This window comes from Malus sylvestris, chromosome 7 (genome assembly GCF_916048215.2).
Source record: "Malus sylvestris chromosome 7, drMalSylv7.2, whole genome shotgun sequence".
NCBI lineage: Eukaryota > Viridiplantae > Streptophyta > Magnoliopsida > Rosales > Rosaceae > Malus > Malus sylvestris.
The window spans coordinates 30,451,979-30,465,840 of record NC_062266.1 but is presented as its reverse complement, the minus strand read 5'-3'; the positions used below and the strand labels follow the sequence as shown (position 1 = coordinate 30,465,840).

Genomic DNA, 13,862 nt, shown 5'->3' with positions numbered 1-13,862 from the left:
AATCTTCAAGGATGCCACGACTATATACAATTTCTGTCGTTAAACTGCATCATAGGATACTCTAAATTGAATGTAAACATTTTTTCTTTCTTTTAAAAAGGGACTAGCTGGTGGTGCAGTCTTCTTTTTCGGGGGCCGGAAAGACTCACAGAGGCATATCAGCCTCCTCCTGGTCACCATCATACGATTCACCAGCGAAAGGGATCTAACCTAGGACATGCTATATGGAATACGGGCCTAGAATTCAACCACAAGGCCTGTAATTTGTCCCCAACCACTGGATCATCCCGTGATAGTTGAATGTGTGCATTTTTTGTTACATGACATCAGTAAGAGAGAGTGCTCAATGATATTAGAAGATAAAGGGTGGTGCTATTCACACATTCTTTTTAATTTCGACCGTCGGATCGAATGAATTAAATAAAATTTAAGAAAAAAATTGACAGAAATATATGTAAGGTAAAACGGGGTGTTTGAACAGCACCACCCCAGTGTTTGAACCGCACCACCCCAGATATATACTCATGCTCATTTCTCAACTTTAAATTATCAACAACAACAAAGGAAGCTCTATTGAAAATTGTCTCATATTCCAAGGATGTAACCAAATAATTCATATACTATTTGTACCAAAAAAAAAAATTCATGTTTACTATGCGCAATCAATCATTTTACCACAACTATACAGTTCACACATATCCAATTGATGAACATTTGTTTGTTCTTATTCTCCATTACAACAACAACAACCACCAAATCTTGTCTCATAAAGTGTGGTCAGCTGTATAACATATAACGTCACTGTGGTCGTTTTAGCGTCTCACATATATCCAATTGATGAACATTTGATTGTTCTTATTCCCCTACACAACAACAATAATCAAGCCTTATCCCATCATTAAATGTGGTCGGCTATATGAATCCTATAACGCCAATGCGCTCGATTTTGCTTCCAATCTTCCGTTAGCTCCAAGTGCTCCATATGTTCTTATTCCCCTATATTATTTGATTTTTTTCCAATGAAGTAATGAAAAATCCTAGGATCCTAGTCCTAGCTACTATTTAAGTCCACCAAAAGAAGCCGCTGCTTTTACAAGGAAGCCAAATAGCAGAAATGGGGTGGAGAACATAGGGCTGTGATCACTATGCAAAACATAGACCTCCGATGGCGGCCACCTCTTTACCATCGAACCTTGTTGCTCTGGTTTCACGACATGGTCATGCAGCGTTTTAACGTAAACTCGTGGCACTTGGTCGATGACGCCGTCCTCTTCGAAATGGGCTGACGTGATTGCCAAGAGCGGCCCTGGCCTCAAAAGCATGGCAGCTAGCGTCGAATCCTAAGGAAAATAGGCATGAAATTAGCATGTGTATGAGTTCTAGTTTGTTAATGTCAGTCATCCATGTATATACGTAGGAACGCCCTATAACATCAATCATTGTGAGACCAACATTAATCAATATAGTAAGGAACCAACAAGAGTGCATAGATAATTGACGTATCAAACTCTTAACATGTGTATATTAATTATAGCAAGATTAACTAAAAATTGAATGAAAGTACATGAATCATGTGAAAAGCGATTTTGTGCATGGCATCCTATCCTTAAACATGACAGAATGAGCTTAATTTAGGGGATCTAATGGTCCTTACCGAACCTAAATTTGACACTTAAAACCTAAAACTAAAGCAATTAACCAAACTAGAAATAAAGTCTAAGTTTTACATGATGATTTTACACTCCAAGGATTTACCATGTTAGTAACTTAAGTCATATCAAAGTTAAAAAATATTGAATAAAAAAAAAAGATTTTCTCACTACGCCGTGTCTATAAAAAAGGGCTTAATGTGATGCTCGTATTCGAGAAGTATGATTCTCTCTCGTTCAAATTTCTCTCTCTTTCCTTCTTCTCTTATTTGAACGGTCACGATTAAGTCACATTAACATCTTGTATTGACTTCATTATAGAAAGAAAGATAGGTTAAAGTGAGAGAGGATGAGAGGAGATGGGAGATGATTTGGAGCGGAGAGAATTCTACTTCCATATTCGAATTGATCATGTGAAGAACTGAATGTGGTGCTGTACATGTTCATGGCCATCCAATTTGCTCAAAAGCAAAGCAAAGGACTGTGACACAAAATGCCAAGAGCCCACCACCAAAAAAGAAAGAAGAAAGGAAAGCCTGAGCAACCTATTATCCATAGGCACAAAAAAGTCTATGATCGATCGACCAAGTGCATCAATTCAACTGTGATAGAATTATTGGTTTATATGATGATACCTCTTGAGGACTCAATTGGTATGAGATTTTGCGTTGGAATTCTTTCTTGACAATGGCGCTTGTTGGAGGTTTATCAGCTCCCAATCCAAACCCTAACTCATATACATCACCAAACTCTGATAAATCTGGCACCCCCTGTTACACACAAACATTACTATCAGGAAAAAAAATTAATTGCAAAGACTTGTAACTCAGTTAACTAAGAGTATTCAACGTTGCAAAATCGAGGTCTAGAATTCAATTCTTCTTCATCCATTATCGCTTGTATAAATAAATAAAAAAATAAAAAACCGATACTAATTGGTCTCATCTCAATCATTTGGGCTTGATTGGAAAAATGATGCCCTAATTTTAATATATGATTGCTAATTTGCTATGCAACGTGATAGAATAAATAATTGAAAAGCTACGAATGACTTTGTAATCAAAATTTAATCACTTTCCATACACATCAACTTTGGGTTTGTATCCTCACCAAATCTGCTTTAATCAGACTAATAGTATAATTAATTGTTTAATTATTTCTTAGGAGATTAGGCCTAACAACCATTTTGTTTGTCATGGCAGTTGGCAGCCATTACCAACATTGGGATCTTAAACCTTACTAATTTCCAATCAAAGATTCAAAACTAGCTAAATTCAACCTGTCATGCATGACTGCCAACTCACAGTTTAATTCCCATGTTAAATTCAAACTGAATCATCATAAAAATATAGCTTATAGTTAATTAGTAAAAAAGGTATTAAGTAGCAATTTGAAAAATGAATTACATCTTTGAAATCTTGATCAGTGGAGAACCCATGTTTGAGCATTGTTGCTGCAACATATACTGCTAGGAGAATTTTCTTTGGGAACTTGATAGTGGCCTGAGTTACATTCAGCCCTCCAGCACTGTGTCCCACCAGAATTACCTGCATAGAAACATATTAATTAAGCAGACAAAGCAATCCCCTAATCATGTTTCCTATAATCAAACAATTAAAAAAAAATTATTAGTCATGATTAGTGAAGCAAAATAAAAGACCTGTTCATTCTCAGGGAGAGCAGACAGTAAGTCCAGGAGTGGCTTGTTGTAATCATCAAAAGAAAGGACTGAGTTCGCATCAGATTGATCGATGCCGGCGCTCTTGAGATCGACACACGATACCTTGTAGCCGGAATTCTCCATGAGACACCGGATTTTGTACCAGCACCATGCTCCATGACTTATGCCGTGAACCAGCACAAAATGAGCAGTCTTCAAGTGTACTTCTGATAATTCCATCTTCTCCTCTACTATGGTTTCTTCCTCAGGCTTCTCCTCTACCATTCTTTCTGCTTCCCAACTGCTCCAAAGCCCTTTTGTTTTCTTTTCTCCCAGAGCCCCTCTTGACCTCTATATATATATGCAGTTGAAATAGTTAATTTGCTGCATCGGTCATGGTTTTTGCTTTTATTCTAATCATGCACATATTCAAATATTAATTTTGGTAAAAGGATATATAGCTTGATGATGTAGGACGGGAATCAATTCTTACCAAGAATAATTACTTGCAAGGAAGAATGACTTACATGAAACGGGTTACGCTAAAGTGAGAGAGTGCTCAAATCAATTATACAACAACAAATGAAAGATAGTACTGTCACTTTAACGTCTCTATTTGATAAAGTCTTTATCCTTAAAGGAGTAGATTTTATCTCCCCATCATTTCTTACAAAGCAAAAATATTTTTCACAAAGTCACTTTGACGTTTTTATGTCTAAAGATATTTTTCATATACAAGCTATTCAGGCGACGAAAGAATTAAAAACAAATTCTCAAATGCATAAAGAAATGTACCGTTACGTAAAACTTGATATTTTTCATGCTATGGTATGGATTCCAGCAAGAACAACATATTGACTTCCTATATGTGCATGAACAGGAAATACCAACTCTTTTACGCGGTTAAATAGACAACACAGCCAAGCAATGAGCATCACCAATGAATCTAGTGGACATCGAAGTCGCATGCCACTTGGCACCATGTGGAGTCACTTCCACACAGCTTTTCGTATGCTGCATTCATATGCTAGGCATGTTGGGAATAAACAATTAGGCAGTCCAAGGTCTAAAATATCCATAATATATCGATATTTTCATCGAAATTTCCGTGTTTTTGGACTACCGATATTTCCGATATCATCGATATTTTAGACCTTGCTAAGTCACTCATGTATCTTACCATGCAATGTATAAAATGTAAAATATTGTACTAATTCATTATATATAAATGATTATGATTTGTTTAAACTTCTTTCATTAACTACTACATATTTTCTACACTCACAATATTTGTCAGCTCGCTATATAATCAACTTAAATCAGTTATATTTATCATGCAATGCATTTCCTTCCAATTTTTTGTGATAAACTAATAGATAATTGACTAAATAAACATCCTGCAAAGTTTCAATAAAAATTTCCAAGTTTTTCTTACAATTTCCGTGATTTTTATTTAATTTTTATCGATATCGATAATATCCCGATATATTCATTGAAATTTCCGTGTTTTTGAACTAGCGATATTTCCGATATCATCGATATTTTATACCTGGTCCTAACAAAAAGGTGTCCTTCGAAACGGAGACGTTGTAATTGCATACGCAGGAAGAACTTTTGTAGCTCCTTTATGGTTTATAAAAATAAAATAAAACTGGAGCTAATAAAAATATCATTTGTCGGTTATTTTAAATTTATTCTTATCTGCTCATCTGAAAGACTGAAAAACAAATTCCTTGTTATATGATCCATACATTGCAGGCGAAGGATATCCTGAGACTTTTTTATTTGTCAATGATTATCTGACTCTAATTAATGGGCCGGTTGTTATTATTATTGTTTTTCCTCCTTTTCGAATTTAAATCGAGATCTTCTTTAGATCTTCAAATTCGGAGCCAATTGATTCTATATTGGAGTCGTTCAAAAGAAGAAAGAGAGATGTGGACCGTTAATTTGTGTGAATAAGGCCAGTGGAATAGAGAAATGAGAGTCGTATAATTTTAAAGAGTAGTCCATGAACTTCGAACAAATAAATAAAAAAAAGGATCCAATTCTCCAAATTTGACTTGAATACACTTGGCAAAAAAGCTATTTTTCACCAATGTCATGAGGATAATATAAGCGCAATCAATGTTTACTTCTTTTATTTATCTTTTCTTACATCGTCAGAATTTTCATTCAAATTTATGCCAAATCTTTACCAAAAAATATTATTGATGTAATAAAACATTTCCCAAGGTAAACAATCACAGTGAAAAGTGAATGACCCAGTTGACTGTTTGAGCCTCCAGGAAGTTAGGAATCTTTAGGGATTGAAAAGATTAGCTATAAAAAATGCTAAAAGGTAGATCATGATTGAGCAATTACATTAGCGTCTCTCCAGGTTTCATCTTTTTCTGAAAAAGTTGAGACTGTGAAAACGACTTCCACGTTTACCCTAGTTCGCAGAAAATAATGCTCAATAATACAGCTGGAAGGAACGTGAAAAAAAATGTCATGGAAGAAAGGGCGAGAAACGTTAGGTAAGTGTAGCTGTCGTATTTACTTATTATACACAAAGACTTTTGACAATTTACTCTATACTCATTTGTCACGGATTCATGTTCTTCGGTTCTTTTTCCGGTTACACTAATATTGATCGTCAATTTCATCATTCATGACCATATTTGACTAGTTCCATACATGGTTGCATTTAGATTGAAAGGTACCGGAACGGTCCTTATGTGTGACTAGCTCTATGGATGGACGCATTTAGGTCGAAAGGTACCAGTGCAAGTGGACACTACTTAACTCAATTTTTTTAAATGAGTCATTTCACTTTCATACAAATCCATACAGTCTAATTATCTCTAATGTGCGACAATTATATTTGATTCACAAAACTTAAAAAATTCTTCTTCTTAATGATAAGACTTTGAATATCAGGATTGGTGGTGGTTTAAGTTGAATATGGGACTGCAATACAGATGTATTTGGAAGAAATTGATCATCGTCACAGAAAATGAAGTTGTGTTTGGCAGTTTTTCTCTTTGATTTGATATGTCTACTAATTGTCCCTTCGAAACGAGAAACTGGCAAGGACTAGAAGCTAAACTCCATTGGCATGTTTCTTATTTTCCACTTACTAGTTGGCTTGGCTGAGAAGACCACCTCCACGTTTGAAGAACGAGACAATGAAAATGACTAAATTACTGCCATTTGATCTTTGATTTTAATTGAAGTACTGGAAACGCGGTTTCTGTATTATATATAGAGACAAAAATGTTTTGCTTCTCCATTTCCTAAAGCAAATGCTTTTGCACCATTTGCATTGGCCTCTTGCAAATCCAGGAGGTGATTATTTGTTGAAGCAAAGAGATTTGTCTTTCCATTGTAAAAGGGAATCTGAATAGAAAATGATTTCTGCGCTCATTTTTCTTCTTCTTGAGCACACTCTTTTCTTTTGTTCTAGTTGTTGGATTGAACAAATTAAAGGAGAATCAATGAACAATAACAAAATAATAAATGCTTGAAGAAAGAACGAAAGTGCGGAAATCACCTTTTAACTTAGAGATTCACTATATAAAGTTCCTAAGTCAACATAATTTTATTTGTTTTTATAAGATTCTGTATGTGTGACTTTGATCTTCCACCATACCATTTGTTTGAAACCAATGATTTCTATATTGCCATTACCAATGGTAATTATTAGCAGAAGCTAAATGGAAGAGGACGACGAAGGAAATACCAATAGGATGCCTCCATGACTACGTCCACTACAAGTCAAGGATTGCAATTTGCAAAAACTGGGATAATAATTTAATTGGTTCTTTTGCTATAGATAGTATGTGACAACAGTAGAGATTTTTCAATGTGACTGGCACACGAAGTGGTACATCACGTGTTACTATATAAATGGTGAGATACGTGTGTTAAAAAATTAATAACTTAAAAAATAAAATTTCCCACCACTTACATAAAAATACGTAATGTACCACCCGTATTCCCGTCACAATGAAAAATTTATTGTGACAACAACTCCAAAAGTTAGTGATCTTAATCAAAAGACATGTACTCCCACACGAAGTAAATTGACTCATCAAATTCCAATATCTCTAAAGGCATTAAAAAAAGAACAATGTATATTTGTTAATCAAGGAATAGAAAAGAAAGGAGAAATGTTATCTTATAAACAATTACATATACATGATGAAAACTAGGGGCTATGTGATTTTAGGGTCACTGTGCGGAAGATAGTAAATTGATCCTTGTATAAAAATTTATGTTACAAAGCTAATTTATATGTCTATAGTTGTATTAATAAAGGATATAAATGGAGTATTATTAGTTATAGTTCAAATCAACCAAAATCATGAAAATAAATAAAAACAAAATTTAGAGCAAAGCCAGCATCTAAACTAAAAACATAATAGTGATTTCTCTTATGCATGTGAAAGCAATATTTCTCTTATTCACATGCATAACCTAGAAAATTTCCTAAAGATGAAGTTTTTTTTTTGTTTTTTTGTTTTTGATTTTGTTTTTTGCCACAAACCAAGTTGGTATATATGCTGATGATTTCATCTTTTAGGGGCCTTTAAGATTGGGTGCCCTGTGCAAGGGCACCTATTGCACATGCCCAAAACCACCACTATAAAAACGCTACATAACAACATGTTTTAAATTGAAGAAAAAAAAAACCCTAAAATCCCTAACAATATAACAAATTTCCTTAACATAGAATTCCCCTTTTATCCCATCCCTCCACAGGGGATGGTACAACTACACTGCTGATCAACTTGACTAGATAGTCAGCATTCGAAAAGCTTGACATTAACATTCGGACAAGAGACGACCTGTGTAAATGTTTATAAATTATACGAAAAATTGCAGAGACCTGCAGCCTAACAACTGAATTTGTAATTTAATTAACCAAGAATAAGTAGGGTAATTTTTAGGAAAAGGTTTGTTTGAAGCAGCAGCATCCTGCATGCACATGCAAAAAGCCTGTCGTTCTTTTGCGCACGCAAAGTTCTCCATTAAAAAGAAAACAGTGCTGCATTTCATAGTCCCCAGTACGTCCAAATGCGGTTGTCGGAGCGGTACTGGTGGCTGTGGATGGATGAGAATATTTATATACGCATGTGTTAAACAACATATAATTTTTAGGGTAAGCCTTGACGCAATGGAAAAGATTGCTCTTTTGTGACTGAACACGGGTTCAAACCGTAGAAAAAGTCTCTTTGCAAAGTAAGAGTAAATCTGCGTACAATAGATGTTATCCCCGACTCTTGCAAAATGAAGAGTTTTGTTGCTTGGAGTTGGGGTAGCCCTTTCATATATATAATATTTGTCCCACAAAAGTTTCTTCCTAAATAAGATACCGAAGTGGTGAGTCACTAAGTCCACGTTTGGTTGTCTCCACCATGAGTGCCTGACCAGTGACTGCATTTCCACCTCTCTCATTTGCGTTGTGGGAAATTTGAAATGCTTAAAAAAGAAAAAGAAAAAAAGCAAAGAATGACAAGGAGGTAGGCCGGTGAGGCCCTTGAAGAAAGGAAAGCATGACTTGAGCCCACTTCTTTTTTTTCTGTTTTTTGGGTCAAGAACTAAAGCCCAAATCTTAACATTTTTTTTATGAGTTAAAAATTAGTTTATTTAATTGCCACATATAGAATTATAAATGCAGTTTAAAATATTCTAAAATGAGACCGGTGCGTAAAAGAAAGCACATCTATCTTAGCAAATGTGACTACGACCACGTATGCAAATTAAGAATTGAGCTTCAAATATAAACATTGAGTGCAAATTTAAAAAAGGTTGGTAAAAGATAAATTTTGAAAGATAACAAATTATCTATTTAAAAGTCAATCAAAACAAAATGATAGAGATAGACAAGTCTAACAAGAAAAAGACTAAAATTATGAAATTAGATAAAATATGGGGTCATATGTTTTGAATAAGACTATGATAAAGTTCCAAAAGAAATAATTTTGTTTAGTTTGTGTGGATTCCCACCTTGATCAATGATTATTATGAAAATAATGGAAAAATAAAAAAAAGATAAATCTATAGATTTGCACTTTTAAATTAGATAAAAATACCAAAAATATTTAAACAATTTCGATGTACTACAAATTGTCAAATTAAACTCTAATTATTTTGTTGATAAAATTAAAGTCGCTTGGTGATATATTAGTATAATACTTCATACTTTCGAGCTTTGTGTCATAGTGTCAATGTAAATAGAAATAAAATAAAGAGAAATGCTAAGGTGAGTTTCTTAGAGTAAGATTCTTTATAAGCTTTCTGTTATTTCACAATTTAACATTAATTTTCGCGTTAATAAGGTGATAGAGAGTTCATAAAAAGTCATCTTTTAAATGTCTTTTTAGCATTAAAATAAAAGAAAAACTAATGAAAAGGGTTTGAAAACTTTGAGTTTTAACGATAAAAATAAAATAAAGGGTAAAGTAAATAGTACCATAATTGAATTTTTAGTGTAAAAATATAATTTTTCGTTAAAATAAATATTACCGGAAGCTTTTCGTTAAAATTTTCTAAAATAAAACTAGATTTTTTTTATTAAATTATTTTCTTAGGTTGGAATGTTTTCCCGCCATAAATCTTTGGTTGTTCCGCTGGCAGGGACGGCAAGCCGCTTGCCCACCATGCGTTACGGCCCCACCTCTGAGGGCTTAAGTATTGAAGTAGTTCGTTAAGTTACGAAAATACCCATTACCATGAATCACGACATGAAAATGAAACGGTGCGTGGGAGGGCATTTTCGGAGCATAAAAATCCGGAACGGAAAACGCGGGATTTTGAGCCCTTCCCACTCTTTCTCAGCATTTTTCTCGTTGTCCTCAACCGAAAGAATCCATTTTGAATTTTAAAAAAAGCCGCTTTTAGCTTAAAAGGCAAAAGCACCGATTAATCGCTTCGCTTATCCTTCTGATTTTTCCAGGGCTTGGATCTGGATCTCTCTCTCTCTCTCTCTATCTCTTGAGTCTCTTCACCTGTGTCGCTGCAAAAGGTAAGTGACAGTGAGCTCACTCTTCTATGCTGACATAATCGATTGCATACAGATTATGCTTTTTTAAGAATCGCTTTTCGGTTTAATTTATTGAATTTTCATGCATCTGGTTTGGTATGCTTAAATTGATGATTTCAATATTGATAAGAGTTGGTGGAAATTTATAGGGAAAGAAAAATCTTATTTCTGATCTGATTCAGTGGTGTATTTTATTTGATTTGATTTTGTAACTTTCACTATAATTACTTTTTTTTTTATGGGCATCACGATTGATAGGTGGCTTACTGAAGCCATCGAAATTCCGCTTCTTTAAGCGCTCGTTTGGTGTCTAAGATTGGATTGGATTGGATAACAGACTATATTAAAAATTGTGTTCAAATTGAAAGTAAAAAATTGGGGTATTACTTGTGAAGAAAATGTATTCCTTCAAATCCTCACAAAATGATCGGATTACAAGTGATATGTTTTCTTCGTGTCTCATACCTGATACTCATCGGCTACGGTACTCGTCAGATACTCCCGAATACTCGTTGGATACAAGTATTTGGTTTTTAGGATGCTTTACACTTTCAAATGAAAAATTAAGAGGAGAAAATTAATAGGAAACAAAGATCTAGTTGAAAGTGATTACTACAAAGAGCTTGGCTCTAATTAAAACAAGGAATTTAACTTTCACACTTGAATGAACTCGAATTTGAATATTTTCTTGTTAAAATATGTTTTAAATTATATATTTTTATTGTCGTATCCACGACATTTGTATGCTTAGAGATTTTACGTATCGGCGTGTCGTGACTGTATTTTGAGGTCTTATGTGGTTTACTTTATATCATTTGATGTCAGTAGATGGTCGATATGGAGAGAACAGAACTGAAGAAGTCAGATTCAGCTGGGTTGGACAATAGTATCTCTCCAGATAGTTCAATGTGGCTGGTAGAAAATCTTGAAGGTAAGTGCTTATTTTCGAGCTCGTCTTGTTTGTTCTTGCTGATTCAAATTGTTCCTTACTGTAATTTTTCTGTGATGATTTGACCTAATAAAATGTTTAAAACGCTGTATCTTACAGAGATGGACCAGAGCATTAAGCAAATGATGAAGCTGATCAAAGAAGATGGTGATTCTTTGCCCAACAAAGATGAAACGTTTTTGCAGAAGAAGCCGGAATTAGTTCAGGAATTTCAACGGATGTATCGTTCACTGGTCGGGTGCTATGAACACTTGAACAAAGTACATAAGGGGTTTGGAGATTCTGAATATGGTTTCAACCAAGGCTCTCCTCTGCTGACTCCCGATGCTAAACATGGTTTGCGGAAATCCGACGATCAAGTTGTTGGTTTTGATATATCACTAAGCTCAGATGGTTCTAGTCCAGCTCTTACTTTAAAGAATGGCGCTGAATCGTCTTCCTCTTCATCATTGGGATCCGAGTCAGATTCTCCTAATTCCCCGGTCAGCAATTACTTGGTTCCACCTCCGAGCGCGGATTTCGACAGTCAGGGATGGCAGGTGAAGATTGCTGAGCTTGAAACTGAACTATCTAGCTTGAAAGAGAAGCTCCAGGTGAAGGAGTCTGATCTTACAATGGAGAAAATGCGTGTCTTCGAGCTGCAAGAACAGATAGTTGAGTTGGAAAATCGTGCATCGGACAGAGATAATGAGATTCGGAAATTGATGGAGGATTTGGAAGTGACTAAAGCAAGGCTTAAGGGGTCAGACGAAGAGATTGCGAATTTGAAGCATGAACTTGCCGATAGAATTTCCAAAGGCGCTGATCAAATGCAAGGTGTTGAATCTCAACTTGACTTGGAGAGAAAGCATGTTTCGGAGCTGCAGGAGAGGATTGTGAGGTGCAATGCTGACATATTCGGCCGCGATCTTGAGGTGATGCAGCTGAAGAGTGCATTGCGTGAAGCACAGGAACAATTCTCGCTTGAGAAAGCAGACCTGCAGGCTGACATTTCAAGTTTTGCAGCGAAACAAATTGTCTTGGACACGAGACTCGAAGAATTGAGTTTGAGAAACAAGGGGTTAGAGGACGAAATAAGGCAATGTGAAACGGATAAGATGGAAATGGAAAGGCTGCATGCTGTCTACGAGATGGCATTGCAAGATGATATAAGCAGCCTGAAGGTAGAAGTTGCTGATAAAAATGGACATGTGGAAGCTGTAAATAAAGACTTGGACATATTGAAACTGAAATGTGGCATGCTGATGGCGGAGAAAGACGAGCTCAATGCTAGGGCTCAAACTCTCATGGCGAATGTGAGTTGCCGCGACAATCAGGTTCAGGAAATGGCGGGACATCTTAGTCGGTTACAAACAGAACACGAGGGTCTGATCGTTGGATCCGAAAGTGCGCGTAGGCTAGTAGATGAGCTGAAAACAAGAGTGGAGGAGTTGCAGCAAGAGGTGAAAAGGCAGAATGTTGTGATCTCGGATGGGGCTGAGGAGAAAAGAGAGGTGATCCGGCAGCTTTGTTTCTCGCTGGAGCACTACAGGAGCGGATACCAAGAGCTCCGCCAAGCGTTTACCGGGCACAGGCAGCGCCTAGTATGTTTCTGAGGCTCACTTGATTGTCTCTTGCATCATATGTTGTGTTTGTATGGAACAATTTTTGTTTAGGGTCATATGGTCAATTCAGGTCGGATGTTACATCAATATTTAGTTAATTACGAAACTAAATGCTCTAGATTTTGAATGTTAAAGAACAACAATGGTATGGAAAAGGTTTGCTAATTATTATTAATTAAGGTGTTAAACTTAGTGTTCTCACTTGTTTGGAGGGCAAAATAATCAATCTACCTATTCTTCGCAGTGAACTGGGGGATTTTGACTAAATCCTAATTCAGTGAGGTGAAGTAACCCTCATTCATTGCGGCCGCTATAATCTAATAAGCTATGATATTATTAGAAACCCATGATTTCTAAATTGCCATTACCAATGGTAATTATTAGCAGAAGCTAAATGGAAGAGGAAGACGAAGGAAATACCAATAGGATGCCTCCATGACTACATCCACTACAAGTCAAGGATTGCAATTTGCAACAAGTGGGATAATAATTTAATTTGGTTCTTTTGCTATGGTCTATAGATATTAGATGGTAGTAGTCTAAGCCTCCTCACTTCGACAAAAAAATCGGACTTAGACTATTCGTCCTCATCTAGCTAAGCTATCAACGAAAAATGAAAGGTCTGTGTTTGATATGTAAAAAAATCCAAATAACAAGTCGAGGATTGCAATTTGCAAAAAATGGGATAATAATTTAATTTGGTTCTTTTTCTATGGTCTATAGATAGTACTAGTCTAAGCCTCCTCACTTCGACAAAAAAATGGGAGTTGGACTCTTCGTCCTCACCTAGCTAAGCTATCAGTGAAAAATGAAAGGTCTGTGTTTGATATGTAAAAAAAATCCAAATAACAAGTCGAGGATTGCAATTTGCAAAAAATGGGATAATAATTTAATTTGGTTCTTTTTCTATGGTCTATAGATAGTACTAGTCTAAGCCTCCTCACTTCAACAAAAAAATGGGACTTGGACT

At 35.5% G+C, this 13,862-nt stretch overlaps 2 protein-coding genes and 1 long non-coding RNA gene across 8 annotated transcripts in view; 1 reads left to right on the top strand and 2 right to left on the bottom strand.

Annotated features, from left to right (window-relative positions):
• Positions 1-703: 703 nt before the first annotated feature.
• Positions 704-4,168, bottom strand: LOC126630520 (methylesterase 17-like). Its single transcript, XM_050300640.1, has 5 exons — positions 4,105-4,168; positions 3,310-3,660; positions 3,056-3,196; positions 2,285-2,419; positions 704-1,340 (listed from the first exon to the last, which is right to left on the bottom strand). Exons 1-5 carry the CDS (start codon positions 4,129-4,131, stop codon positions 1,059-1,061), a joined length of 936 nt encoding a protein of 311 aa, XP_050156597.1. The 5' UTR covers positions 4,132-4,168; the 3' UTR covers positions 704-1,058.
• A 5,993-nt stretch (positions 4,169-10,161) lies between these two features.
• The window catches only part of LOC126630347 (protein NETWORKED 4A-like), a 33,441-nt gene continuing 29,740 nt past the window's right edge, over positions 10,162-13,862 (top strand). For 2 of the 6 annotated variants that reach the window (XR_007625957.1, XR_007625956.1), the window contains exons 1-3: positions 10,164-10,321; positions 11,168-11,270; positions 11,388-12,962. Coding sequence is in view for 3 of the 6 variants with exons in the window: in XM_050300439.1 (XP_050156396.1) it covers positions 11,168-11,270; positions 11,388-12,883 (1,599 nt within the window). In the remaining 3 variants the exon portion in view is untranslated. Of the gene's footprint in view, positions 10,322-11,167; positions 11,271-11,387; positions 13,068-13,862 lie in introns of those variants that run through there. The other 4 variants (XM_050300442.1, XM_050300440.1, XM_050300439.1 and 1 more) reach the window with 4 other exon arrangements.
• The window catches only part of LOC126630352 (uncharacterized), a 31,446-nt gene continuing 29,287 nt past the window's right edge, over positions 11,704-13,862 (bottom strand). The window contains exon 3 of the long non-coding RNA XR_007625961.1: positions 11,704-11,792. This is a non-coding gene — a long non-coding RNA (uncharacterized LOC126630352). The remainder of the gene's footprint in view (positions 11,793-13,862) is intronic.